Source organism: Octopus sinensis, linkage group LG7 (genome assembly GCF_006345805.1).
Source record: "Octopus sinensis linkage group LG7, ASM634580v1, whole genome shotgun sequence".
Classification (NCBI taxonomy): Eukaryota; Metazoa; Mollusca; class Cephalopoda; order Octopoda; family Octopodidae; genus Octopus; species Octopus sinensis.
The window spans coordinates 88128377-88155876 of record NC_043003.1 but is presented as its reverse complement, the minus strand read 5'-3'; the positions used below and the strand labels follow the sequence as shown (position 1 = coordinate 88155876).

The 27500-nt window shown below is 38.5% G+C and overlaps 1 protein-coding gene and 1 long non-coding RNA gene across 4 annotated transcripts in view; one reads left to right on the top strand and one right to left on the bottom strand.

The window, feature by feature from the left end:
- LOC115214277 (translation initiation factor eIF-2B subunit epsilon) overlaps positions 1-27500 on the top strand; it is a 162350-nt gene that overhangs the window by 90363 nt on the left and 44487 nt on the right. For all 3 annotated transcript variants that reach the window (XM_036504884.1, XM_029783423.2, XM_029783422.2), the window contains 2 exons: positions 13856-13946; positions 15229-15349. In XM_036504884.1, the coding sequence (XP_036360777.1) occupies positions 13856-13946; positions 15229-15349 (212 nt within the window). The remainder of the gene's footprint in view (positions 1-13855; positions 13947-15228; positions 15350-27500) is intronic.
- LOC118764301 lies at positions 813-12011 on the bottom strand. Its single transcript, XR_005000109.1, has 2 exons — positions 11920-12011; positions 813-890 (listed from the first exon to the last, which is right to left on the bottom strand). It is a non-coding gene; the product is annotated as an uncharacterized LOC118764301 (long non-coding RNA).

Sequence of the window (27500 nt, the reverse complement as noted above, 5' to 3'; positions counted from 1 at the left end):
TAACGGGAGAACCCCTTGTTTCAAGATTTCAGGCCTTGTGTCTATAGTCGACATCATCATCATTGAAAGTCTGTTTTCCCTTTAGGATGTGTCCTCTGGCATGGTTTCTTCTGCTGGACACCCTTTCTAACACCAAACACTCCACAAAGTGTACTGGGTGCTTTTTGAATGGCCCCAGTTTGTGTATTCTTTTATATGTTTCAGCCCTAAGGCTGTGGTCATGCTGGGGCACCATCATTGTAATCACCTTTTAATTGACCAATCCTATGTGATTGGCTTTTGGTGAAGGAGGCTTTTCAACACTGCTGCCCTTGTTTGTGTTTTCTGCCTTGATATTGGTTCATCTGGAATCTTGGATAGTAAGAGATCAAGCTGTTTCTTGAAAACATCTATCCCCACTCCACAGAGATCCCTCAAAATGTTTTTGCAAGGCATTAAATAGCTATGAGCCCTCGAATCCCAAGCTATTGTAGTACGTGGTTCCCTGAACATATATGTGCCTGTGTGTATGTATTTATATATGAGTGTATATAAAATGTGCTGGGACCAACTTCCACCACATTCCAGGGAGAAAAACTAGAAATAGTTGATAGCTTCCGTTACCTAGGTGACCAAGTCAGTAGCGAGGGTGGGTGTGCTGAAAGTGTAACTGCTAGAGTAAGAATAGCCTCGGCAACGTTCAGAGAGCACTTACCCCTGCTGGTGACAAAAGGCCTCTCACTCAGAGTAAAAGGCAGACTGTATGTTGCATGTGTACGAACAGCCATGCTACATGGTAGTGAAACATGGGCCATGACTGCTGAGGATATGCGTAAGCTTGCAAGAAATGAAGCCAGTATGCTCCGATGGATGTGTAATGTCAGTGTTCATACTCGACAGAGTGTAAGTACCTTGAGAGAAAAGCTGGACCTAAGAAGCATCAGTTGTGGTGTGCAAGAGAGGCGTTTGCGCTGGTATGGTCATGTGACGAGAATGGATGAAGATAGTTGTGTGAAAAAGTGCCACACCTTAGTGGTTGAGGGGAACCCATGGAAGAGGTAGACCCAGGAAAACCTGGGATGAGGTGGTGAAGCACGACCTTTGAACTTTAGGTCTCACTGAGGAAATGACTAGAGACCGAGACGTATGGAAGTATGCTGTGCGTGAGAAGACCCAGCAGGACAAGTGAGACCATAACCCATGGCCTCTACCTGGGATGTAGCCAGTCCACTTATGCATGCCTTTCTTTCTTGGGTTCTTGGGACACAAAACTCTACTTGTGAAGACCTGTTGAGGCAAGTGAGAATCAGAATCAAAATCAAAATCGATCAACATCAATGGAAATTGTAGCTGTGATACCAGTACCAGTGGCACGTAAGCGACCCATCCGAACGTGGCCGTTGCCAGCGTTGCCCCGACGGGCCTCTGTGCCGGTGGCACGTAAAAAGCACCATCCGATCGTGGCCGTTGCCAGACTCGCCTGGCCCCCGTACCGGTGGCATGTAAAAAGCGCCATCCAATCGTGGCCGTTGCCAGTCTCGCCTGGCCCTCATGCTGGTGGCGCGTAAAAAGCACCATCCGACCGTGAACGTTTGCCATCCCCGTCTGGCAACTGTGCCGGTGGCACGTAAAAAGCACCCTCTACACTCACGGAGTGGTTGTTGTTAGGAAGGGCATCCAGCCATAGAAACATTACCAGATCAGACTGGGCCTGGTGCAGCCTTCTGGCTTCCCAGACCCCAGTTGAACCGTCCAACCCATGCTAGCATGGAAAGCGGACGCTAAATGATGATGATATATATATTAAAAATGAACCCAAAAGGCTTTGCGCATTACAGAGAGAAAGCTACTATGGAAGGATCATACTATAATAACTGTGTATAATATATATCATAATAATAGTTATTCTCCGATTTGAAGCAACAATTTTTTAATATAAATAGATGACTGAAAATGATGAGCTAGCCTTAGGCTGAATCAAACTTCACAAATTGACACTTTCATAGCTCCTTGTAAATCTGATTAGGCAAATGCTCACCCATCAATTTCAGCCAAATTTTATTAATATATACTTAAACTGTCTTGATGCTACAATCGGAGAATGAATATCATTATGATATATATTATATACAGTTGTGTTTGTGTATGTGTGTATATATATATATATATATATATAATTGATTTATTGCGTGTATATATATACTATATATATATATACAGGGGAAGTTAAAAATTAGCCACGCTTTCGCCAAAACATATCTTTATTACTGTCACACTGTCTTCTGTGCATGTGTATAGCTGCTACTATTGTGGTCACGTGATCAAAGTTTGAGCCTGCTGGTGCCATTTTTCTTTCTGGCTTTACAGTGTAAGCATGGCTGCTCCACTAGCAATGTGCACTAAAGAAGAACAAAGAGCAGTGATTCGATTTCTCTGGAAAAAGGGTATATGATCTACAGTGCAAAATACTGTGCTTTGCTGGCCAACAAACTGAAACTAATAATTCGCACCAAATAACAAAGCTTAGTGTCGAAGAAAATTTTGTTGTTGCATGACAATGCATTCCCACACACAGCCACCATTGAAACCATTGGGTTTTGAGGTGCTGGAACACCCTGCCTACAGCCTTCCAACTGTCATGTCTTGTAAACATGGTTTACAAGGTCATTGATTTCCTACAGATGAAGATGTGAAGGAAGTGGTGCATAAATGGTTGCATGACCAACCATAAACCCTCTCAGAGGGAATATGCAAGCTTGTGGACTGCTGGACCAAGTTCATCAAAAATGGAGGAGACTATACAGAATGACATACTTGTTTATCCTTTGCTATTGTGTAAATGCATTGAAAAACAAGAATGTGTAATTTTTTACTCTTCCTCATATGAAAATATATATATATATACATATACATCAAAATATATATATATACAATCAAAATCATAATCGATCAACAAATGGAATTTGTAGCTGTGATACCAGTGCCAGTAAGAGAACCATCCGAACGTGGCCGTAGCCAATGCCGCCCTGACTGGTCTCCGTGCCGGTGGCACGTAAAAAGCACCATCCGATCATGCCGTTGCCAGCCTCGTCTGGCCTCCGTGCCGGTGGCACATAAAAAGCACCATCCGATCGTGGCTGTTTGCCAGCCTTGTCTGGCACATAAAAAGCACCCACTACACTCATGGAGTGGTTGGCATTAGGAAGGGCATCAGGCTGTAGAAACACTGCCAGATCAGACTGGGCCTGGTGCAGCCTTCTGGCTTCCCAGACCCCAGTTGAACCATCCTACCCATGCTAGCATGGAAAGCGGACGTTAAATGATGATGATGATGATGATACATATACAGAGCAAATAATTCACGAGAAAAATGATTTGCGAAGATCTCATTGACTCTGTTATTATCTAGTGTAACAATTTTAAAATAATATCAGAATCAATGATATAGTCAGTTGCAGGCCTCAAAAAAGCATTAAATAACTGAAGGACTAAAATTAATCAAAGGATAAGCTAAGTATGTCTACCTGCTGGAAATAACAGTCAACTCGTATTTAAATCGCCAAAATACACTTGTAATAACTACAGAAATCAACCGTCCAAAAGCAGATGGACAATCTCCCAGCATACATTCAAGTATTTGGACTCACATGGACTGGTTTCTGCACTGGCATAATAGTCTCAGCATCCTCAGCATGTTGTTCCATGATAGAGAACTCCTACCTGTTGTGTTAAAGTCTTCGTTTTGCACTGAAAGCCACCAGTGTGAAAATAATTTCTATACAGAGCAAGTAATTCAAGAAAAAATAACTTGTGAAGATATCATTGACTCTGTTATTATCTAGTGAATTATTTGCTCCGTATCGAAATTATTTTCACACTGGTGGCTGCCATTGATGTATGCTGGGAAATTGTCTTAGCTTGTTTGCCTTCAGACAGTTGATTTCTGTAGTTATTATTAGTGCATTTTGGTGATTTAAATAAGTTTTGACTGTTATTTCCTGTAGGTAGACATACTATGTCCTTTGATTAATTTTAATCCTTCAGCTATTTAATGCTTTTTTTGAGGCCTGCAGTTGCCTATATAATTGATTCTGTTATTATCATTTTTAAATTGTTACACTAGATAATAACAGAGACAATGATATCTTTGCAAATTAATTTTTCATGAATTATTTTCACACTGGTGGCTGCCATGATTTCGGCGCATAACAAATCATTTGCAGCGCAGACTTCAACACGATGGAGTGGAGGTTTCTATCATGGTAACACTTGCTGAGGAAGCTGAAGCTATTATGCCAGTGCAGAAACCAGTCTATGGCCTTATAGTCACCCATAATTTAAACAGCCACGAATTAGATAAGCTTAGGAAGGATCTAATTGCTTTCCGGGCATGGCTGTGTGGTTAGGGAGCTTGCTTCCTAGTTACATGGTTTCGGGTTCAGTCCCACTGCGTGGCACTTTGGGTAGGTGTCTTCACTATAGCCCCGAGCTGACCGGAGCTTTGTGATTGAACTCGGTAGGTGGAAGTTACTGCCGTGTGTGTATATGTGCGTGTAGGTGCTTGTGCCTCTCCCAAAGAGAGAGAGAGGGAATGGGCTTACAGGTTACGATAGATACTAACCTGAAAAGTGTAGATTACTGAGATAAAAATTTAGATTTACAGTTAGATAAATTCAGACCTTACCGTAAGCCTAATGAAAAGCTATCTTATATTAGCAAAGAATCCAGTCCTCCACCAGTTAATATTAGGAACCCAGTCAGTAATGTAGGTAGACGAATATCGTCAACTTCTTTGGATGAGACAGCATTTCAAAATGCTGCACCCTATTGCAATAATGCATTAAGGAATAGGGACTTCTCTGAGATCCAGTATAACCCAGTTAATGCTGGCAGTAATACCACATGTAGAACTAGAACTAGGAGGGTTTTGTGGTTCAACCCAGCTTTTAATATGGCTGTAAAAACTAATATAGGTAGGGAATTCTTAAAATTAGTCTCTAAATATTTTCAGCCTAATCATAAGTTTTACAGAATATTTAATAGAAGAACGCTGAAGATTAGCTATTATTGTTGTAAAAACTTCACCTCTTTCATTAGCCAACACAACACTAAAATAATTACAAATAACCAGTGCCAATTCTGATCTGAAGAATTGCAATTGCAAAGCTGAGACCTCCTGTCCGTTGGAAGGAAAATGTCTGGAGAAAGGGATTGTGTATGGGGGCAAAGTACAAATAGAAGTCTCACATGAATATAAAACATATACAGGGGCTTCAGAAAATTCTTTCAAGACCAGATTTTATTCACATAGAAATTCCCCGAAAATAGGACAAAGACCAATCTGGCAAAACATGCCTGGGAATTGAAAGAAAATGAAACCCGTCCTTTCAATGTGACATGGAAAATTTTAGATAAAGCATCACCTTTCAGACATTGTGCTCATAAAAGGCCCATCAAATGCGATTTATTCCTTTCGAAGAAACTCTTTATTTTATTCCAGGACAATAGCACTTTGAATCAAAAACACGAACTCTTAAGTTCCTGCAGGCATGCAACAAAATTTAAAATGTCAGCCAACAAAATACCATATGGATAGTATATATTTTTTGAATCTTGTACTAGTTTCCAATACCACTGTGGAATTCGTGCTTTGTAGTATGTTTGTTTCGCATCGCAACAATATTGTATGTATTTCACCATATTCTTTAAGAAAGCCTTCGACTGTTATATATATTGTTCTATATTTAAGAGATGAGAAATTATTTACATTCGACAAATATTTGTCCTCATCTTGTTTGTTGTTATATAAAACTGTATTATCTAATCGGTACGGAGCTGACATTAGACTTCAATGGAAACATATACAGAAACTCCATCAAAAACTAGCTTGTCTTTCAAACCATCTAACTTTCTTATGTAGATGTAGAGACTCAAAGCTAATACCACCTGGCTCGAATATAATAACACCAGTGGATTCATATAAAGCTAGAAGAGTAGCAGAAAGGGCAGGACATGCCCTCATCCGTGAGAGGATCCATTACAACCGTTGGAAAAGACATCAACTAAATAACGAAATCAAAGAGAGTTTATCTTCCTTACGTAGGAAAATAACCAGAGATGATGATAGAAAGAGAATCCAACAAGATCTGGTAAAGTCGTACATGAAAGAATCTGAAATGATGAAGACACACCAGATTAAGAAGTTTATGAAACTCAAAGGTCAGAGAATGAAGACTGAAATCCATCACCCACATGTGAAAGCAGTAATTAATGTAAGTAGCCGACACCTAGAAAGCTCTGAAGAAGCAGTACTGAACAAAGGTCTCAACTTTGCGACAACCATCAAGTGAATTCCATACTTGGACATAATAGCCCCGATTGAAGAGATAACCGTAAAGATACCAACTAAAGTGGCAAGTGAGACAGGTACTGGAAAAAGTGAAACTTGCCAAATCAAACATCACTAAGGAAGAAAAGTTCACTATCAGAGTGACAATTCCATCATAATACTTCTGGCAGACAAGGGAAATGTTACAGTGGTGATGAACAAGTCTGACTGCTCAGAAAACTTGGCAAGTCTTATAAGTGATGGTAGCTACAGCAAAGTAAAGAAAGACCCTACTTTGAAAACAGAGAGGAAGTTCACAGATCTTGATCAATAACAAGATGATGATGATGATGATGATGATGAAGTACAGACAACTGACTCAACACCACAGTAAACTACCACACATGTACGGTCTTCCTAAGACTCACAAGGATGGTATTCCATTAAGACCTATAGTGAGCTGTAGAGATTCAGCATGTCATCCACTGAGCCGCTTCCTTGTGGATATAGTCAGTCTATTAGCAAGAAAGTCAACATCGTACGTGAAGAATTCCACCCACTTCACAGAATTGATCAAGGATGTGCCCATTGAATCCAACCAGATGGTGAGTCTAGATGTGATAATCCTGTTCACCAAAGTCCCAACTGGTGAAGCACCATTGGTGATTCAAGAAAAACTAGTGACAGACACCCATCTAAAAGAACGCACTAGTATACCAATAAGAAACTTCATGGAAATGTCGACCTTCTGTGTATAAATTACCTATTTCAGTATGGACACTGATATATATCGACAAGAGGAGGCTTTAGCTATGGGTTCGGCATTATCACTGGTAATAGCCAATATATACATGGAATAGTTTGAGAATTTGGCTTTAGGATCAACACCACTAAATCCAATACTATGGCTACGATATGTTGATGACACCTTTATACTCTGGCCCCACCAAGATGTCCAAGTGCTGTTAGATCATGTAAACTCAATAAATCCATCCATACAGTTAAAAAAAGACAATCAGCTGACATTCTGGGACGTATTAATAGCACACATCAAGTATGTATTCAAGACATCCGTATACCGCAAACCGACCTTTACTGGACGATACCTCAACTTCAATTCCCACTTCAATACAGTGTAAAGAGAAGGATCGCTCAGTGCCTAAAACATCATGCAAAGAATATAAGTAGCGATCGTGATACACACCACGAAGAAATGATCTGTTAAGCAACAACTACCCCGAAAGTATACTATTCACTCCAATTATGAAGAAGAGAGAGGATGAGGCCAATAAACTGTCCACGGTTTGCCTATCCTATCTGAAAGGCCTCTCCGAAAAGATACAAAAGATATTTGGCCCATATGACATCAGGACAGTATTCAAAAGTAATACAACACTTCGTAAATATCTCCTTCGAGTAAAACCACTAATAGAAGAAAATATGACCAAAGACTGTGTTTACTCCATCTCATGCAGTTGTGGTAGGTTATACAAAGGTGAAACATGCTGCCCCCTCAAAATAAGGGTAGACGAACATCGCAAAGCTGTTACACGAGGAAATATTGATAAATCGGGTATAGCTGATCATGTATGGAAAAACAGAGACCAACTCCCCCTGTGGGATGAAGTTAAAATAATAGACAGAGAACACCACTGGAAAATACGAAAACTAAAAGAGCAGCACAATATGCTTGGACACAACAGCCTCCTAAGCAGACCAAATGCAAATATGAGCAGCATATGGGAACTGGTATTAAGGAAGGATAGAAAAATATTAGATTTATAAGCCCTAAAATTCACTCCATAATTGCCCATGGGCATATGACGTAGTGGTTAAGAGTGTAGGCTGCTAACCCCAAGATTCTGAGTTTGATTCCAAGCAGTGACCTGAACAATAACAACAATAATAATAATAATAACAACATCGAAAAATACCTTAGGAATGAGAACCCAGGTTTGAAATTTCCCCAAGGCACCTGAAGAAGGCTGAAGGGTATATCTGCCGAAACATTGTGTTAACAACAAACGAGATGAGGACAAATATCAGTCAAATGTAAATAATGTTATATATATATTATTTTCAAGTTTAAACTTTTATTATTTTATTATATTTTATGAACCTATTTAATTGTTATATTTATAGATAATTCTATGCATGGTGCTGCATTTTACGAATGTCTTTTATCCAATTTTATTATTATATACACTGAGCATGTTGGATCTAGGTGTGTTTTTATGTGGATGCGTGTATTGTAGGCATGCATATGTATTTGTATGTGTGCGTCTGTGTATATGTGTATGTTTATATTTACATACATAGTACATGGATGTATATGTATATGTGTATACACTTATATTTGTGTGAATATGTATTTATGTACATATCTAGTTCCGATAGCTTCGTCTTCCTTGTTTGTCTTAAGGTCATGCATATCCATTAATTGTCACATTTTATTTATTTTATTCAAGTTTATCATTTCGTTAATTCATTCTCCCTAAATTTGTCTAACCGTAGTATACAAGTACAGAAGATGCTCTCGTCTAAACTCATCGGCATTTGCTGTTTCATTAAATTATGTTACCCAAAATCCCAAAGAATATTCGTCTTTCTCGCGTTGTATTTATTGCCTGACCCCTCTCTCTCTGCCTCACTGTCTCTCTCTCTCTCTTCGATTTACCACTGCTGTTTCTTTAAATCATGTTTCCCAAAATCCCCAAAATACGTTTGTCTTAAGGTCATGCATATCCGTTAATTGTCACATTTTATTTATTTTATTCAAGTCTATCATTTCGTTCATTCATTCTCTCTAAATTTGTCTAACCATAGTATACAAGTGCAGAAGACGATGCTCTCGTCTAAATTTGCTGGCCCATGGTACGCCCACCCTCCCATTTCTTCCACCTTTACTGGAAGTTCCTATCCTCTATCATCCTTGTGTACCTCCCGCAAACACTTCTAAGGGCCTAACACCATCCCCACCCCTACGTAAAGTTTATCATTCATATAGTGCATAAAAATAGTGTGGCGTATGCAGGTACATGACACTGCTGTCCCCCGTCCCAGGGTCTCACTGGCCCACACCTCCCACACCCTCAGAGTTGGCACACAATGTCGGCATACTGAAAGGTAGGTCTGGTGAGATTGTTGAGATGCTTGAACGGAGATGTGTAGATTTGTGCTGCATCCAAGAAGTAAGGTGGAGAGGAGGTTCCGCTAGGTTCCTCACGGGCAAAGAACACAGTACAAGATTTTCTGAGCAGGGAACACTGACAGGGTCGGGGTCATGGGTATACTTCTTGCGGAGAAATGGATTGATAAAGTAATCGAGGTAGTCAGAGTATGTGACAGAGTACTTAAGATTAGATTAGTGCTTCACCATAGGTCAGCTACCATTATCTCGGCCTATGCCCATCAACCGGGGCTACCGGAAGGGCAGGAAGACCGATTCTATGACACCCTATTGTAGACTACCTCGTTGACAAATGGCAGGGGCCTTCTCTTTGTGGCTGGTGACTTCAATGGGCATGTTGCTCAGCATGTCAGGGGCTTTCATGGCATACATGGAGGCTACGGTTTTGGTTCTCGCAATGAGGAGGGAACCAGGCTGCTGGAGTTCTGCAATGCAAATGATCTTATGATTTGCAATACCAACTTCAGGAAACCCACCTCTCACCTAGTCACCTACCGTTCTGGCAGACACACTAGCCAAATTGACTACATCCTCGCCAGAAAAAGGGAAGGAGGGCTGCTTATAAATGCCATAACCTTCCCAGGCGAAGAATTTACCCCTCAACATAGATTAGTAGTTAGCGACTTCAGGATCAGGTCTAAATGGATGCCCAGAAGAAGACCAGCTTGGAGGAGAAGGGTCTGGAAGCTTAAAGATCCTGCAAATGGACAGAGATTTAGAGACGTATTACTTGAACCCTTTGATGAAATAGAAGGGCATATAGAATCACATAATGTGGAAGACAACTGGAGGTTTCTACGGGACAACCTACTGAGAGCCACTGACCAGATCTGTGGATGGTGCAAAGTCCCATCTCGACCCAAGATAACGTGGTGGTGGACTATGTGGTTGACAGGGCTATTAGACAAAAGAAGCAGGCTTGGAGGAAGCAGATTAAAAAAAATTTGTGAATGTTCTGCGCCGTGAGGACCAAAGACTTGAGGTATTTCGTGTTGCTAGACAGTGTGTGAAAGAGAAATGTGTCCGCATGGATGATGGTTCACTTGCACTAAATGAGGCTGCAAAGAGAGAGAGGTTTGGAGATGCCACTATGAAAGGTTGCTCAATAAAGAGAATGAATGAGAGAAAGAGAGTCTGCCGAATGTCGACCCAACAGATGGACCAGCTATCTGAATTGACATTACTTTGGTAGATAAAGCAATCAAGAGTATGAAGACAAGGAAAGCCCCCGGCCCATCAGGAATCTCTGCAGAGATGCTCAAAATATCTGGCAGTGTCGGCTATGGCCTAGTCACCTGTATAGTTAACCAGGTGATACACAAAGGAGTCATACCCAATGACTGGTGTAGCAGCACCATAGTCAACTGCTACAAAGTTAAAGGTGATGCTTTAAATACAAATAATTACAGAGGTATCAAGTCGTTGGATCAAGTAATGAAGGTCACAGAGAGGGTCATAGCTCAACTAATTAGAGAGAGAGTCAGTTTAGATGAGATGCAGTTTGGGTTCGTGCCAGGGAAAAGCACCACTGATGCTATATTTCTGGTAAGACAGCTGCAGGAGAAATACCTAGCCAAAATAAACCTCTGTTCACTTGGAGAAAGCCTTTGACAGGGTCCTCCGATCCCTTATCTGGTGGTCAATGAGGAAACTAGGGATGGATGAATGGTTAGTGAGAGCTGTGCGAGCCATGTACAGGGACACCATCAGTAAGGTGAGGGTTAGCATCGAGTACAGTGAAGAATTCAGGGTAGAGGTAGGGGTCCACCATTGTTCAGTCCTCAGCCCCCTCCTTATTTATCATAGATGTGTGGAAGCAAGGATTAGAATCGAAGGGCCTTAGAGTCAACCTAGCTAAAACCAGAGTCCTAATAAGTAGGAAGATAGACAAACCACAAACTCCTTTAGGTAAATGACCCTGCTCGATCTGTAGAAAAGGCATACATAGAAACTCTATAAGATGTACCAAGTGTAAGCTATGGACACATAAGAGGTGCAGCAATATCAAAGGAAGGCTAACTAGGAAGATAGTTATTATATGTGGCAGATGCTCAGTAGCAATAAACACTGAAAATGTGCAGAGAACAACTTCTGCCACATTCCAGGGAGAACTAGAAGTAGTTGATAGCTTCCATTACCTAGGTGACCAAGTCTATTGCGGGGGAGGGTGCGCTGAAAGTGTAGCTTCTAGAATAAGAATAGCCTGGGCAAAGTTCAAAGAGCTCTTACCTCTGCTGGTGACAAAGTGCCTCTCGCTGAGAGTAAAAGGCTGACTGTATGACATATGTGTACAAATAGCTATGCTACGTGGCAGTGAAACATGAGCCGTGACTGCTGACATGCGTAAGCTCACAAGGAATGAAGTTAGTATGCTCCGATTGATGTGTAATATCAGAGTGTATACTCGACAGGGTGTTGGTACCTTGAGAGAAAAGTTGGACCTAAGAAGCATCAGTTGTAGTGTGCAATAGAGACGATTGCGCTGGTATGGTCATGTGGCGAGAATGGATGAGGAAAGCTGTGTGAAAAAGTGCCACACCCTAGCGGTTGAGGGAACCTGTGGAAGAGGTAGACTGAGGAAGACCTGGGATGAGGTGGTGAAGCACGACCTTTGAACATTAGGCCTCACCAAGGCAATGACTAGTTGTGTAACCAGCCCACTTATGCGTACCTTTCCTTCTTTGGACTCTAAACTCTACTTGCAAAGACTTTTTGGGGCAAGTGAAATTGAAATTGAGCCAAATTTGATGACTGGCACCCGTGCCAGTGGAGCTCTAACAGCTCCATCCAAGAGGGATCACTGCCAGAGCTGCTGCCTAGCTTCCGTACCAGTGGCATGTAAAAAGCACCATTTGAGCATGATCGTAACCAGCGCTGCCTTACTGGTACATGAACAGAACATTCAAACAAGGTTGTTGCCAGTGCCGCTGGACTGACTCCTGTGCACGTAAAAAAACACCATTGCCAGTACCGCCAGACTGGCCCTCATGCCGGTGGCATGTAAAGGCACCCACTACACTCTCAGAGTGGTTGGCGTTAGGAAGGGCATCCAGCTGTAAAAACTCTGCCAGATCAGATTGGAACCTGGTGCAGCCATCTGGTTTGCCAGTCCTCGGCCAGTCTCTCGCTAGTTTTTACCTCCTCCCTATGCTTAAGGTATACTTTCTATTTCTCTTGTCTGTAATAACTGTCCTGTATTTGTGTATGTATTTGTCTTACATGTGTATGTAACCAAGAGATTTTATGTGCATGCATGTATGTATACATATATGTATATGTGTGAACTTGTGTATATATTTATGTCTTATGTATGTCTGAATATATACTTAACTATGTACATGCATCTGTGTATTTTGGTGTATATATGTATATTATAGATGGTCTAGTATGTTTATATACAGCTTGAAAATTTACTTATATTTTGTATAATTGACTTATATTTTGTATAAGTGACTTATATTTTGTATATGATTATACAAATGATTATGTATTTGGAATGATTATGATTATGTATTTGGAATCTGTCCTTTGATTTAAGGTTTTCAATTTACCCACTCCTCTTAAAATACCTGACCTTATGCCAAAATTTAAACCTCATTGTCTTTAAAATCTTTGAATAAATCTGCTATTAGTAACTTACATTTCACTTACATATTCATAACTATTTCATTAAATCTATTACATGCACACACACACATATTATTTTTTTTGGAGTATATCACATTTAGTAGGTAAAATTCTTTATAGAAAAAAATATATTTTTGAATTGTCCTCAATATAGCTTAAAACCTGCACACGCAGTCATATCTATATATACAGTGTGTCCCAGAATTATTTATTTATTTCAATGAAATCGGTCAAATTTTGAAAAGAAACTGACAGAATTTTATGTTTGTTATTTAGTTATGATACAAAAACAAATAGATTTATAAATCTTACCTGAAAATTTTCAACATTTGGTCTGTTTGTATCCCTGGAAGTTTCAAATTTATCCTTAGTGTTGCAAAACACATTTTGAAGCATTTCGGGGGTTATCTCCTACACTACTAACTAAATGTGTTCAGCTAAACTATTGCTCCATCCTGGGTATGGAGGTAGAGAAAATGATTGAAGCCAAATTGAAAAAGAGCTGACAGGAATGAAAATAAAATTATAAAATCATTATAAAACATAAAAATTATAATATTATAAACAAAATTAATAATTTATACACTTTTAACACATATTGAACATGATAAACATAAATAAAAGGGGAGTCTTTAAAAAAATTGCCCTATTGCACTGAAATAGATAATTAATTCTGGGACACCCTGTGTATCTATATGCGTGTATACTTTTTTTTTTTTTTTTTCTTGTAGTGTTTTACACTGAACTTAGAGATACACTACTACGAGCTGAGGAAGAAAACATCAGGCCTGATAACCTTATTCTTGAAATAAATTCTTTGAAGTAAGTTTGCTGTTTTTTACTAGTTGATCAAATACTCCTGTTCAATTAATTAATATAAGTTGTGAGGGAAACTTCACCTGAAAAATATATCAAACAAAGTTGATGCACAGTGTTTTTAAGTTTATATTACTGGAATGCTGAAAACAGTAGACTGAATGCAATTCCAGTTATTGTGTCTGTTGCGCACTGAATCTAGTTGACTGCCTTGTGTATCAAACCGTTGTGATAGTGTAGGAAAGGCTATCAAATTGTAAAAGGGATTTGTTTTAATGGATGTTTCAGTTGCTGTTGTCTACAAGGTCTCATTATCATCATCTACATTCTGGTCATAACTTTTTTTGCCATTATCCTCATCAAGCTCCACTACATTACTCCAGTGTATATTGTCTTACAACCCCTTTCCTACAAAACAGGAACCTTAAACATAATCTTCTCCCATATTTTTTGTATCCATTCACTTCAAATATTCTGTCATATAACAGAACTACGCATTCTATGTGACCATCTTGTCTTTTTCCTTAACACTATCAGTTATTTCAGACTGTATTAACTAATGGACCTATTTTTTTAAGGCTAGTGTGTAAAAAATTTTAACTACTGTTTCTAACTCCTTCATTGCTTTATATTTTTGCTGTTGTTTTTCTCTCTTCTCTGTTGTCCTTTAATCTATTTTCTTTCTTCTGTGTACTCATTACTTCTGTTTGAATGCACCAGTGAGGTCAATTTCTATGTACACTGCCAATAATAATTGCAAAGTCACAATAACTGTTGTACTGTGACCAATCCACCTTGCTTTCCTCTGCTGTAGTCACCACCAGAATTTACAGAATGGATGTGTGAGTCCTACTTAATTGTTTGACCAGATTATCTATGAGCTTATAATTCTGTTTAACCCTTTTGTTACTGTATTTATTTTGAGATGCTCTATGTTCCTTTCAATTACTTTAAATATATAACAAAGAATTTAATAAAATAACTTAGTTGTTATTCAACTAGTGTTAGGAACATAAATTGTGACTGTTTGGTGGAAGATTTTAATTTAAAACTTACGAAAACAAGAGATTTGTAATCAGCCAATTTCAGCTGGGTTGGTAACAAATGGGTTAATAAAAGCTAATCTGGATTATGCCACGACCACCACCAGCTCCTTCCTAAATTAATGAGTTAGGATTAAAGGAGTCAATCTGCACAACCTATATGTGTTTGCTATGACAAAACCCTAATGAGTAATTCCTTCTGGGTTTTTTTTTTTTTCATATGTATTGCTTTTGGTTTCTTGCAGACATTCCTACAATATTGCCATTAAAGAACTAAACCAAGCTGTCATGAGATTAACCATTGAAATGCCACTGACATCACTCAGCAATGCTAGTGCCAACCAGATACTGGCTGCCATTAAGATTGTAAGTAGTCTGTCTTTAAATGAGAGAAGTTCATCCTTTTTTAATGTATGTGTCAATACCATGTCGATAACTGTGTCTATGTTTATATGAACAGTTGAAGGAAAAGGGTAAGATGATAGAAGTATATCAGACTATTGGCTCATTAGTTCCTATTTCATCATTTCAGGCACTTCCTTATGCCTCTGGATCAAGAAATGTTCAGTGTAAGAATAATTTGGTACTGAATCACAGGTAGCACTGTGAAATTGTCAGGTGGATTAACTGACTGTGCTTTGTGTTCTAGTCTTTTGGTCAGTGTGAATGGACCCCTTACACAATCTCAAATTAGGTTGCCCCATTAGTTTTTTTGCTTACTTTTCATTTTGGTCTCTGGTTCTAATTACAAAAGTTATGCAAAAAACACTATTCACAACCTGGTGACATCTTTAGCCATAAAAATTTCCTATATGTTTGTGTATTTACATCATCATCATTTAGCATCCATCCTCCATGCTGGTATGGGTTGGATAGTTTGGCAGGAGCTGATAAACCAGAAGACTGTGCCAAGCTCCACTGTGTGCTTTGGCATGGGTTTTACTTTTTAGATTGGACTGGGTGATTTTTATGTGGCGCCAGTGAGATACCAAGTAATTTGCAAGACAATGATCCCTCAACTAAGAAGGGAAGTAGCTGTATTTCATGTGATGAGAGGTTAGAGTTAGACAGAGGGACAGAAACTGGTGTCTTGGTGTAGAGGAGATACATGGTTACTCCAGCTGGAGGGGGAGAGAGGGAATGAGAGATAGTGGTCATGTGCTAGGAGATACTCTCAAGGGACAAGGATGTGAGTGTAGAGGATTGCTTACAGTGCATGGGCAAGGAGTTCATGAAAGTGACAGGTTAGCAATGATACAGTTGTCTTGCATACATAGGATGTTGGGCAAGTTTTGTTTCTGGATCTCTTTACAGATTGATCCCCATTTTGCTTTATTGAAATATGTTTGTGTCTGTGTTTGCTCCCCCACCACCGCTTGACAACTGGTGCTGGTGTGTTCATGTCCCCGTAACTTAGCAGTTCAGCAAAACAGATCAATAGAATAAGTACCAGACTTACGAAAAATAAGTCCTGGGGTCAATTACTTCAACTAAAATGCAATGCTCCAGCATGGCTACAGTCAAATGACTGAAATAAGTAAAAGAATAAGAGAGTATATATGTGTGCATGTATATATATGTATGTATGTATTTATGTATGTGTGTGTTTATATATATATATCTATATATATGTATGTATCATCATCATCAGTAGCATTTGATATCCGTTTTCCATGCTGGCATGGGTTGGACAGTTCAACTGGAATCTGGCAGTGTTTCTACAGCTGGATGCCCTTCCTAATGCCAACCACTTCGAGAGTGTAGTGGGTGCTTTTTACGTGCCACCAGCACAGGGACCAGAGGAGCTGGCTTCGACCACGATTGGATGGTGCTTTTTATATGCCACCAGTACAGAAGCCAGTCAGCATTGGCTACATTTGGATGGTGCTTTTTATGTGCCACTGGCACGAGGGTCACAACTACAGTTTCCATTTGATTTTGATATTGATGTTTATGTACTTGACTCAATAGGTCTCCTCAAGCACGGCATGTCGCCCTACGATCTTAGGTACTTTTGAGTGGGTTGGTTATGCAATGCTGGTGTAGGTCACAGCATACCTCCAGAGGTCTCGGTCTTTTGTCATTGCCTCTGTGAGGTCCAACGTTTGAAGGTCATGCTTCACCACCTCATCTCATGTCTTCCTGGGTCTCCTTCTACCCTGTATTCCTTCCACTGATTGGGAGTGGCACTTCTTCACACAGCTCTCCTCGTCCATCCGCAGTACATGATCATACCAATGCAAACGTCTCTTTTGCGCACCACATCCAATGCTTCTTATGTCTAACATTTCTCTCATGGTGCCTACACTCTGTCATGTGTGCACACTGTCACTACACATCCAGCAGATCATGCTAGCTTCATTTCTTTCAAGCCTACGCATGTCTTCAGCAGTCACGGCCCATGTTTTACTGCTGTGAAGCATGGCACTTCACACACATGCATCATACAATCTATCTTTTACTCTGAGTGAGATGTGTGTGTGTGTGTATATATAAGGAATAAGGAGAAATAGAAAATAGAAAAGGATATATGAAAACCTAAAATGTTTAACGTTTAATGCACAAAATATACATTGTATGAAAACTAACAATATTTTGCCTAGTCAAAAAGTTAAGACCATAAAAAGTTAAAAAAAAGGAAAATAATGAATAAGGGGCTCAATAGTTAATAGTGCCACCATTCCTGTGAATAACTCCAAAAATTCGCTGTGGTATACTTTATTTCTTTACTGCTCACAAGGGGCTACAAACAAGGACAGACAACAAGGATTAAGTTGATAATATCGATCCCAGTGTGTAACTGGTACTTATTTAATCGACCCCGAAAGGATGAAAGGCAAAGTTGACCTCGGCAGAATTTGAACTCAGAATGTAGCAGCAGACGAAAAACCGCTAAGCATTTCGTCCGGCGAGCTACTGTTTCTGCCAGCTCGCCACCTTTCGCTGTGGTATACTCGACAAGCATTTTCAGGGGGTTGTCCAGAATGTTAGACATGAGGTGAAGACTGCCTGACAAAGAGTATCCACAATCTCAAATTGCATTCCATTTATGTAAATGTTGCTTGCCCTAAGATTTTTGATCAGGTTTAGGTCAGGAGAACATGGAGGATGATTCAAAAGATGAATGTTATTTGTTCTGAAGAAATTCTTCGGCCTGTGAGCATTATGAATTGTAACATTATCCTGTTGATAAATCCAGTCTTGTCCACACAAATGAAGGCCTTCAGTCAAGTGTGATGCCCGCTCCAACATGCCAACGTAGCCAGCTGCACAACCTGAATTTCGATAGTTCCTCTGCATGAGAAAGCACCCCACACCATGATAGAGCCTCCACTACTGTGCTTGATTGAAAAAGTCTCCACTGGAATATCTTTTGCATGCCAATATCATTGGAAACCATCAGGACTATCAAGGTTGAATTTCTTCTCATCTGAGAATCATTTGGTTCTTAGTTGCACCTATGTATCATTTCGTCTAGTTGTCAGTGCAGACGTCATTTGTCTACATCTACGTCATTTGTCTTGCATCTATTTGAGAAATGGCACTTTGTTCTATCCCTACTAGCGCATAAATAATTAGCTGTATCTAGATCCATGTTGTATTGTGGGGACCAATTATTATTCAGGTCTGTACCTAAGTTAGCAGGAGGCGTTGCGTTAGTGTGGAGCTTGGTCCTATTAGTTGGTTGGTTATTACTTTTATTTTTCACTATGTTTCTAGTTTCATAGAATTTGTCAAGTTTTTTATTATTCATATATATATATAATCTATGTTTTATATCTGTATATATATAAAAGCAAGATGTGTGTGTGTACATGAATGTAATTTATGCACGTCCACAAATTAGCACACATGTCACTCCAATTTTAGGACATTCGTCACAACCCTAGCTGTATTTTTGTCATTATTTTCCCCCGATGCACCAGCGAATAGCGGTAAAAATAAATTTTCGACCATAACTTAACAAATTTTCACGGCAGAGAAATCCACCATTGTTTTACAAACATGAGTTAACTCCCCTTCTAGCAACAGTGTAAAGAGAGGGAGGGAAAGGGAGAGAGAGAAATAACAGATTTTTAAAATTTTTGTCTTTTTACTGAGTGATTGACAGGCAAAAACAGACAGACAGGTGTTGTTATGTATGTACAGTGGGGGGAAATAAATATTCGTACATGTCAAAATTCTTTATTTATTTAATTTCTAATGAACATAAATGGGATATACATGCATAAACTAAGAATATGCAAAAGAAACGAATAAATTATAGTAACTAATGAATTAGTTACCTAACTCTGACCCTTCTCTCACTGCCTCACTGTCTCTCTCTTCGATTTACCACTGCTGTTTCATTAAATTGTTTCCCAAAATCCCAAAAGTAGTTTTCAATTCTATCTCACGATTTCGGCATTTGCTGTTTCGTTAATTTATGTTACACAAAATCCCAAAGAATATTCTTCTTCCTCATATTGTATTTACTGCCTGACCACCTAACTCTGACCCTTCTCTCTCTGCCTCACTGTATCTCTCTTTGATTTACCACTGCTGTTTCGTTAAATTACGTTTCCCAAAATCTCAAAATGTTTTTCAATTCTATCTCACGATTTCGGCATTTGCTGTTTCATTAATTTTTGTTACAGAGAATCCCTAAGAATATTCTTCTTCTTCCTCGTGTTGTCCTCCTCTCTCTCTCTCTCTCTCTCTCTCTCTCTCTCTCTCTCTTCGATTTACCACCTAATACACCAACAGCCCCCCCACCCCACCCCACCCTAACTCTATATAAACTAGCGTATGCTCTGTTTTTTTCCCCTACTCGATTTTCATTTCCTCTCCTGATAAAATTTGGATTTCAGAAGATGACCAGTTAAGGAAAAATTTTGACTTTACAACCTTCGTTCATGTACTCCTGTTAATGTGTAGATCATAACCCCCCCCCCCCATTCGTTCTCTATTGTCTATCTATTTCTCTATCATGTAAACATAGTTCCGATAGCTTTGCCTTCCTTGTTGTCTAAAGATCATGCATTTCTGTTAATCGTTATATTTTATTTTTATTTTAATCAAGGTTATCATTTTGTTATATCATTCTCTCTAAATTTGTTTAACCATAGCTTACAAGTGCTGTTTCACGGTACAACCGCCCTCCCACCCTCTCCACGTTAACTGGAAGTTCCTAACCTATATCTTCCTTGTGTACCTCCCGCAAACACTTCTAAGGGCCAAGTGCTGCCCACACCCCTACGTAGGTTTTATTTGATCATATAGTGCAAAAAAACAGTGTAGTGTATGTAGATTGTAGTCTAGTGTTTCTTTATGAATTCTGCCAAACGCAAGCTTTCTTTTCAGGTACATGACACTGCTGTCCCCCGTCCCAGGGTCTCACTGGCCCACACCTCCCACACCCTCAGAGTTGGCACACTCAATGTCGGCACACTGAAAGGTAGGTCTGGTGAGATTGTTGAGATGCTTGAAATGGAGACGTGTAGATTTGTGCTGCATCCAAGAAGTAAGGTGGAGAGGAGGTTCCGCTAGGTTCCTCACGGGCAAAGAACACAGTACAAGATTTTCTGGGCAGGGAACACTGACAGGGTCGGGGGCGTGGGTATACTTCTTGCGGAGAAATGGGTTGATAAAGTAATCGAGGTTGTCAGAGTATGTGGCAGAGTACTTAAGATTAGATTAGTGCTTCACCATAGGTCAGCTACCATTATCTCGGCCTATGCCCATCAACCGGGGCTACCAGAAGGGCAGGAAGACCGATGCTATGACACCCTATTGCAGACTACCTCGTTGACAAATGACAGGGACCTTCTCTTTGTGGCTGGTGACTTCAATGGGCATGTTGCTCAGCATGTCAGGGGCTTCCATGGCATACATGGAGGCTACGGTTTTGGTTCTCGCAATGAGGAGGGAACCAGGCTGCTGGAGTTCTGCAATGCAAATGATCTTATGATTTGCAATACCAACTTCAGGAAACCCACCTCTCACCTAGTCACCTACCGTTCTGGCAGACACACTAGCCAAATTGACTACATCCTCGCCAGAAAAAGGGAAGGAGGGCTGCTTATAAATGCCAAACCTTCCCAGGCGAAGAATGTACCCCTCAACATAGATTAGTAGTTAGCGACTTTGGGATCAGGGCTAAATGGATGCCCAGAAGAAGACCAGCTTGGAGGAGAAGGGTCTGGAAGCTTAAAGATCCTGCAAATGGACAGAGATTTAGAGACGTATTACTTGAACCCTTTGATGAAATAGAAGGGCATATAGAATCACATAATGTGGAAGACAACTAGAGGTTTCCACAGGACAACCTGCTGAGAGTCACTGACCAGATCTGTGGATGGTGCAAAGTCCCATCTCGACCCAAGGTAACGTGGTGGTGGACTATGTGGTTGACAGGGCTATTAGACAAAAGAAGCAGGCTTGGAGGAACTGGAAGAACAGGGGTAGCAGGGAATTGTATCAGACTGCCAGAAGGGAAGCTAGGAGACAGGTTTATTTAGCCAGAGGGGAAGCAGATAAGAAAAACTTTGCGAATGTTCTGCGCCGTGAGGACCAACGACCTGAAGTATTTCGTGTTGCAAGACAGTGTGCGAGAGAGAATCGTGATGTGGTAGGAGAGAAATGTGCCCATATGGGTGATGGTTCACTTGTACTAAATGAGGCTGCAAGGAGAGAGGTTTGGAGATGCCACTATGAAAGGTTGCTAAATAAAGAGAATGAATGGTAGAAAAGGAGTCTACAAATGTCATCCCAACAGAGGGACCAGCTATCCGAATTAACAGTACCTTGGTAGTTAAAGCAATCAGGAGTATGAAGGCAGGGAAAGCCCCTGGCCCATCAGGAATCACTACAGAGATGCTCAAATAATTACAGAGGTATCAAGTTGCTGAATGAAGTAATGAAGGTCATGGAGAGGGTCATAGCCCAACTAATTAGAGAGAGAGTCAGTTTAGATGAGATGCAGTTTGGGTTCGTGCCAGGGAAAAGCACCACTGATGCTATATTTCTGGTAAGACAGCTGCAGGAGAAATACCTAGCCAAAGATAAACCTCTGTACCTGGCTTTCGTTGACATGGAGAAAGCCTTTGACAGGGTCCCCCAATCCCTTATCTGGTGGTCAATGAGGAAACTAGGGATAGATGAATGGTTAGTGAGAGCTGTGCGAGCCATGTACAGGGACGCTGTTAGTAAGGTGAGGGTTAGCAATGAGTACAGTGAAGAATTCCAGGTACAGGTAGGGGTCCACCAAGGTTCAGTCCTCAGCCCCCTCCTATTTATCATAGTTCTCCAGGCAATAACGGAGGAATTCAAGATAGGATTCCCCTGGGAGCTCCTCTATGCTGATGACCTTGCTCTAATTTTCACTATCAGAACTGGAGGAGAAGTTTCAGGTGTGGAAGCAAGGATTACAATCGAAGGGCCTTAGAGTCAACCTAGCTAAAACCAAAGTCCTAATAAGTAGGAAGGTAGACAAATCACAAACGCCTTCAGGTAGATGGCCCTGCTCAATCTGTAGAAAAGGCGTACGTAGAAACTCTATAAGATGTACCAAGTGTAAGCTATGGACACATAAGAGGTGCAGCAATATCAAAGGAAGGCTAACTAGGAAGATAGTTTTTGTATGTGGCAGATGCTCAGGAGCAATAAACACTGAAAATGTGCAGAGAACAACTTCTGCCACATTCCAGGGAGAAAACCTAGAAGTAGTTAATACCTTCCGTTACCTAGGTGACCAAGTCAGTAGCGGGGGAGGGTGTGCTGAAAGTGTAACTGCTAGAGTAAGAATAGCCTGGGCAAAGTTCAGAGAGCTCTTACCTCTGCTGTTGACTAAAGGCCTCTCGCTCAGAGTAAAAGGCAGACTGTATGATGCATGTGTACGTACAGCCATGCTACATGGCAGTGAAACATTGGCTGTGACTGCATAGGATATGCGTAAGCTCGCAAGAAATGAAGTCAGTATGCTCCGATGGATGTGTAATGTCAGTGTTCATACTCGACAGAGTGTAAGTACCTTGAGAGAAAAGTTGGACCTAAGAAGCATCAGTTGTAGTGTGCAATAGAGACGATTGCGCTGGTATGGTCATGTGGCGAGAATGGATGAAGATAGTTGTGTGAAAAAATGCCACACCCTAGCGGTTGAGGGAACCTGTGGAAGAGGTAGACCCAGGAAAACCTGGGATGAGGTGGTGAAGCACGACCTTCGAACATTGGGTCTCACCAAGGCAATGACTAGTGACCGAGACCTTTTGGAAGTATGCTGTGCTTGAGAAGACCCGGCAGGACAAGTGAGACCATAACGCATGGCCTCTACCTGGGATGTTGCCAGTCCACTTATACACACCTTTCCTTCTTGGGACACAAAACTCTGCTTGTGAAGACCTGTTGAGGCAAGTGAAGTTGAAATCGATCAAATATCAATGGATATTGTAGTTGTGATACCAGGGCCGGTGGCATATAAAAGAACCATCCGAACCTGGCCATTGCCAATGCCACCTTGAGTGGCCTCCGTGCCAGTGGCACGTAAAAAGCACCCACTGTACTCACGGCGTGTTTGACGTTAGGAAGGGCATCCAGCTGTAGAAACACTGCCAGATCAGACTGGGCCTGGTGCAGCTTCCTGGATTCCCAGACCCAAGTCGAACCGTCCAACCCATTCAGCCTATGGTCAAAAGTCAATCCAACTTATATTGCCTATATATGTCAGTGTATTATGGTTTTAGGCATTAAAAATTATACTTATATGTTAAAAGAACCATAGGCCTTCTCAGAGGATATAATTAACTTGAAAAGTATAATAATAATATTGATATACAAAACATGCTGTACTTATTATCCAATATATACAAATAAATAATAAAACAAATATCCAAAATACATACATATACATATACATATATATATATATATATATATATATATATATATAAAATATTATATACATATAAAAAAAACATACATACATATATATATATATATATATATATATATTATACACATAAGCAAATCGTACATACTATTCACATGCGCAAAATTCATCAAAGAACATCATTGAACAATATATTACATTACATTGGGTATATCATGCGTCATATAGTAAAGTAAATACAATCTAATGTATATAGACTACCACGTTTAACAGTACCAACAGTATTATTGCTTTAACGATAATCCTCAACAGATCATACATACTATATTCATGTTTACTAACATAACAAAAATTCACGATACAAGGTTCGAAATATAAATATTCACACATACACATATACATATATATATGTGCACAAACAAAATATTTGCGGGTGAGTGTATTAATCAGACAAACATAATCTAGATATTACTTAACGCATCCACGTAACACGAACAAATTCAATTTTAGAATCCAAAATAGTAAATCCAAACTATATGTCTAAGCTGGGTTAGGTCCACAATGTCTTTGTCTCTGTTATATGCATATTGAATTTATCTAGATATTATTTAATACATTCATGTTATGCAAACAAATCCAACTATAGAATCCAGAAAGTAAATCTAAACTTTATGGCTAAGCTGAGCTTAATTCGCAATGTTTACGTTTACGTTATATGCATATTAAAATTAATACATCCACGTATTCTAACAAATTCAATTTTAAAAACCAAAGTAGCAACTTTAAACTCCATGTCAAAGCTGAATTTAGTCCAAAAGTTTATGCTTATGTTTATGCATATTAAATATTTAAAAATATATAAAATTATATTGGGGGTCAGGGAGCAGTCATTTAAATCATTGGCTATTTAACTTACATACATACAAACCAGTACAAACATCACATACACAAAAGTGTACTGAAGTCTATACATAATATCTAATATACAAGAAAGATAACATAAAATAATACTTAAAACTACCACATGCATGCACACAAATAAACCTACATATACATATGCATCTACATATATACAAATCCAATAGTAACCTCAATCTGTTTAGTACATTGACTCATACTTTGTGCATAACTATATACTAAAAAACACAAGTAAATACATATCAATATACACAAATATAAAGATATATTTACAAACAAGTACCAGTATATAAAAAAAGTACAAATATGTACACACAAATAAACACTTATATCAAAATATATAAATATATAAACACATTTATACACTTATACATAGATATACAAAAATCATATGCCTATAACCCATTACAATTTTGTACTCCTAAATATAATAAAGTAAAAAAGATAATAACAACTATTTGCATCTATTTCAAAGGGTATTTTGTACTAAGTATTATTTGTATCTAGAGAAGGTATACCCCAGTCTATGAAGACATGAAACATTACGTTCCTTAAGATTGTTAATAATCGGTAAATTAGCCCTAATTATAAAGAAAATCTCATTAATGCATAATGAGCATTTTCTGTTCCTATTATTATATGCTGGTGCAGATATAAGTATTTTCCATTGCAAATTATAATTGATTTTTTTTCGTCCTTAAGCTCCCATATATATGCACTTAACCCTGTAGAATTACTCCTATTCCTATTTTTAAAAGTATATCTGTGATAATTAAGTCTCTGTTTCAAATTATTCTTAGTAGCCCCAATATATACTCTATTATCATATTGTGTACCTACTATGCATTGGTATGCTACCTCTTTTTTCATGCAGTCATTATTGAACACACAATTTTCCTTAATTCTACAATTGCACCTATTATCTTGTTGTAATTGCTTTACTTTATTATGATTAATTGCAGCTGTATTCTTATCAATATTATTATTATTAATATTATTATCATTATTACTTATTAATACCATATCCATTGGCGTATTATTATTGATAATATTGCTCTTATTTATGTTATATTTTATTATTATTATTACCTATAGTGTTATTATTACTAATTCCATTAATATTATCCATGCTATTATTACTCGTTATAGTATTACTATTACTATGGTTTCGATTACTATTACTAGTATTGTTATAATTATTAAATCTTAAGTGATAGTGAGTCACATTAGTGTTACCTAAATTATTTTTTCTATTTAGATAGAAATAATCAAGTTTTTTATTATTAATTGAGGTGGCAAGATTATGAGTAAGGCTGTATCCTATTCTAATAGTTTTGTTATTAATTATGTCACAATATTTGTTCTTTCCTTTTCCAAAATGCTTGTTTATTAAATTGAAAATATTTCCAACTATGTTAGTTTTAATTTGCATAGCATATGGAATTATTAACCACAGTGTATCAGTAATGTTATATTGATTACACAGCTTACCTATATTATTTATAAATACCCTATTCCTATTATTTCTTCTGTACTTTCTATAATCAGTATAATTTATATTATTAAAATTATGACTAAATGCTTTAATCGTAGTTATTATTGTTATAATAGTTCATATTAACTTTACTATTTCCATAATTATTATTATTAATATTATAATTATTAATATTTAATATATGATCTTTAAACTTGTTTATACCATTATTAGTATTATTTCTATTCATATTAATATTTTATTTGCGGTTATTCATTTTATTTGGATTGTCGTTATGCTTGTCTAACCAATGTTTATTAGTAGTTGTTAACTTATTCATATGATTGAGGCTGTTATTAGGGATATATTTTATTTTACCATTATATCCTGCCCTATGCAATGCGGAGTTATACTTTTCACTATGTCTATTAAATATCTCTTCATTCGAGGAAAGGTTAGAAATTCTTTTACTAATGCTAAGTAGTAGTGCCTTTTTAATTTGTGGAGGGTGATTACTAGAGTTATTTATATATCTTAGATTAGAATTTTGTTTCACATAAGGTTCATGGAGTTCAGTATTGAGGTTACAATTAACATCGCGATAATTAATAGAATAGTTCTCATTTTCAATAGTAATAGATAGGCCGAAACTCTTCAAAAATTTATGCAATCGTTTCTTAAGTATTTCCAGTCTTCTGTTAGATAGATTCTTAACTAAAAATAAAGTGTCGTCTCTATAGAGGCCGCCATTCAATTCAGGGAATTCTCTACTTAAATTATCTAATAAACAAATCCCTACTAAATCAGTCGTTTCCACTGAATCCAGCGAACCCATTGTAATGTCAAATAAGTTAGGCGTATCCTTCCTAGTCCATAATTTATTATCGAATTCTATAACTGTTTTTCTTGCCGTCAAAATTACCTTAATTTCTTTCATGCTAATGTTAGTGTATTTTCTAGCAAAAATTAAAGCTGTGTATATTATTGGGTTAATTGATGAGTAATAATTTTGGATATCAAATTGGATAAATTTATGGTTACTACCGTTATCAACCTTAATACTGGAAAACCATTCCAATGCACCCTGTGTATTCTTCCATAAATTAAGCTTAATTTTATTTCTAATAATGGGTAAATATTTATCTAGGATTAATTTACTTAATTTTCCTAAGTCCGATTTATTTGGACAGATTAATCTAACTTGTGTATTATTAGGGAAATTATTTTTATGGTCTTTAACCCTTTAGTGTTCAAACCGC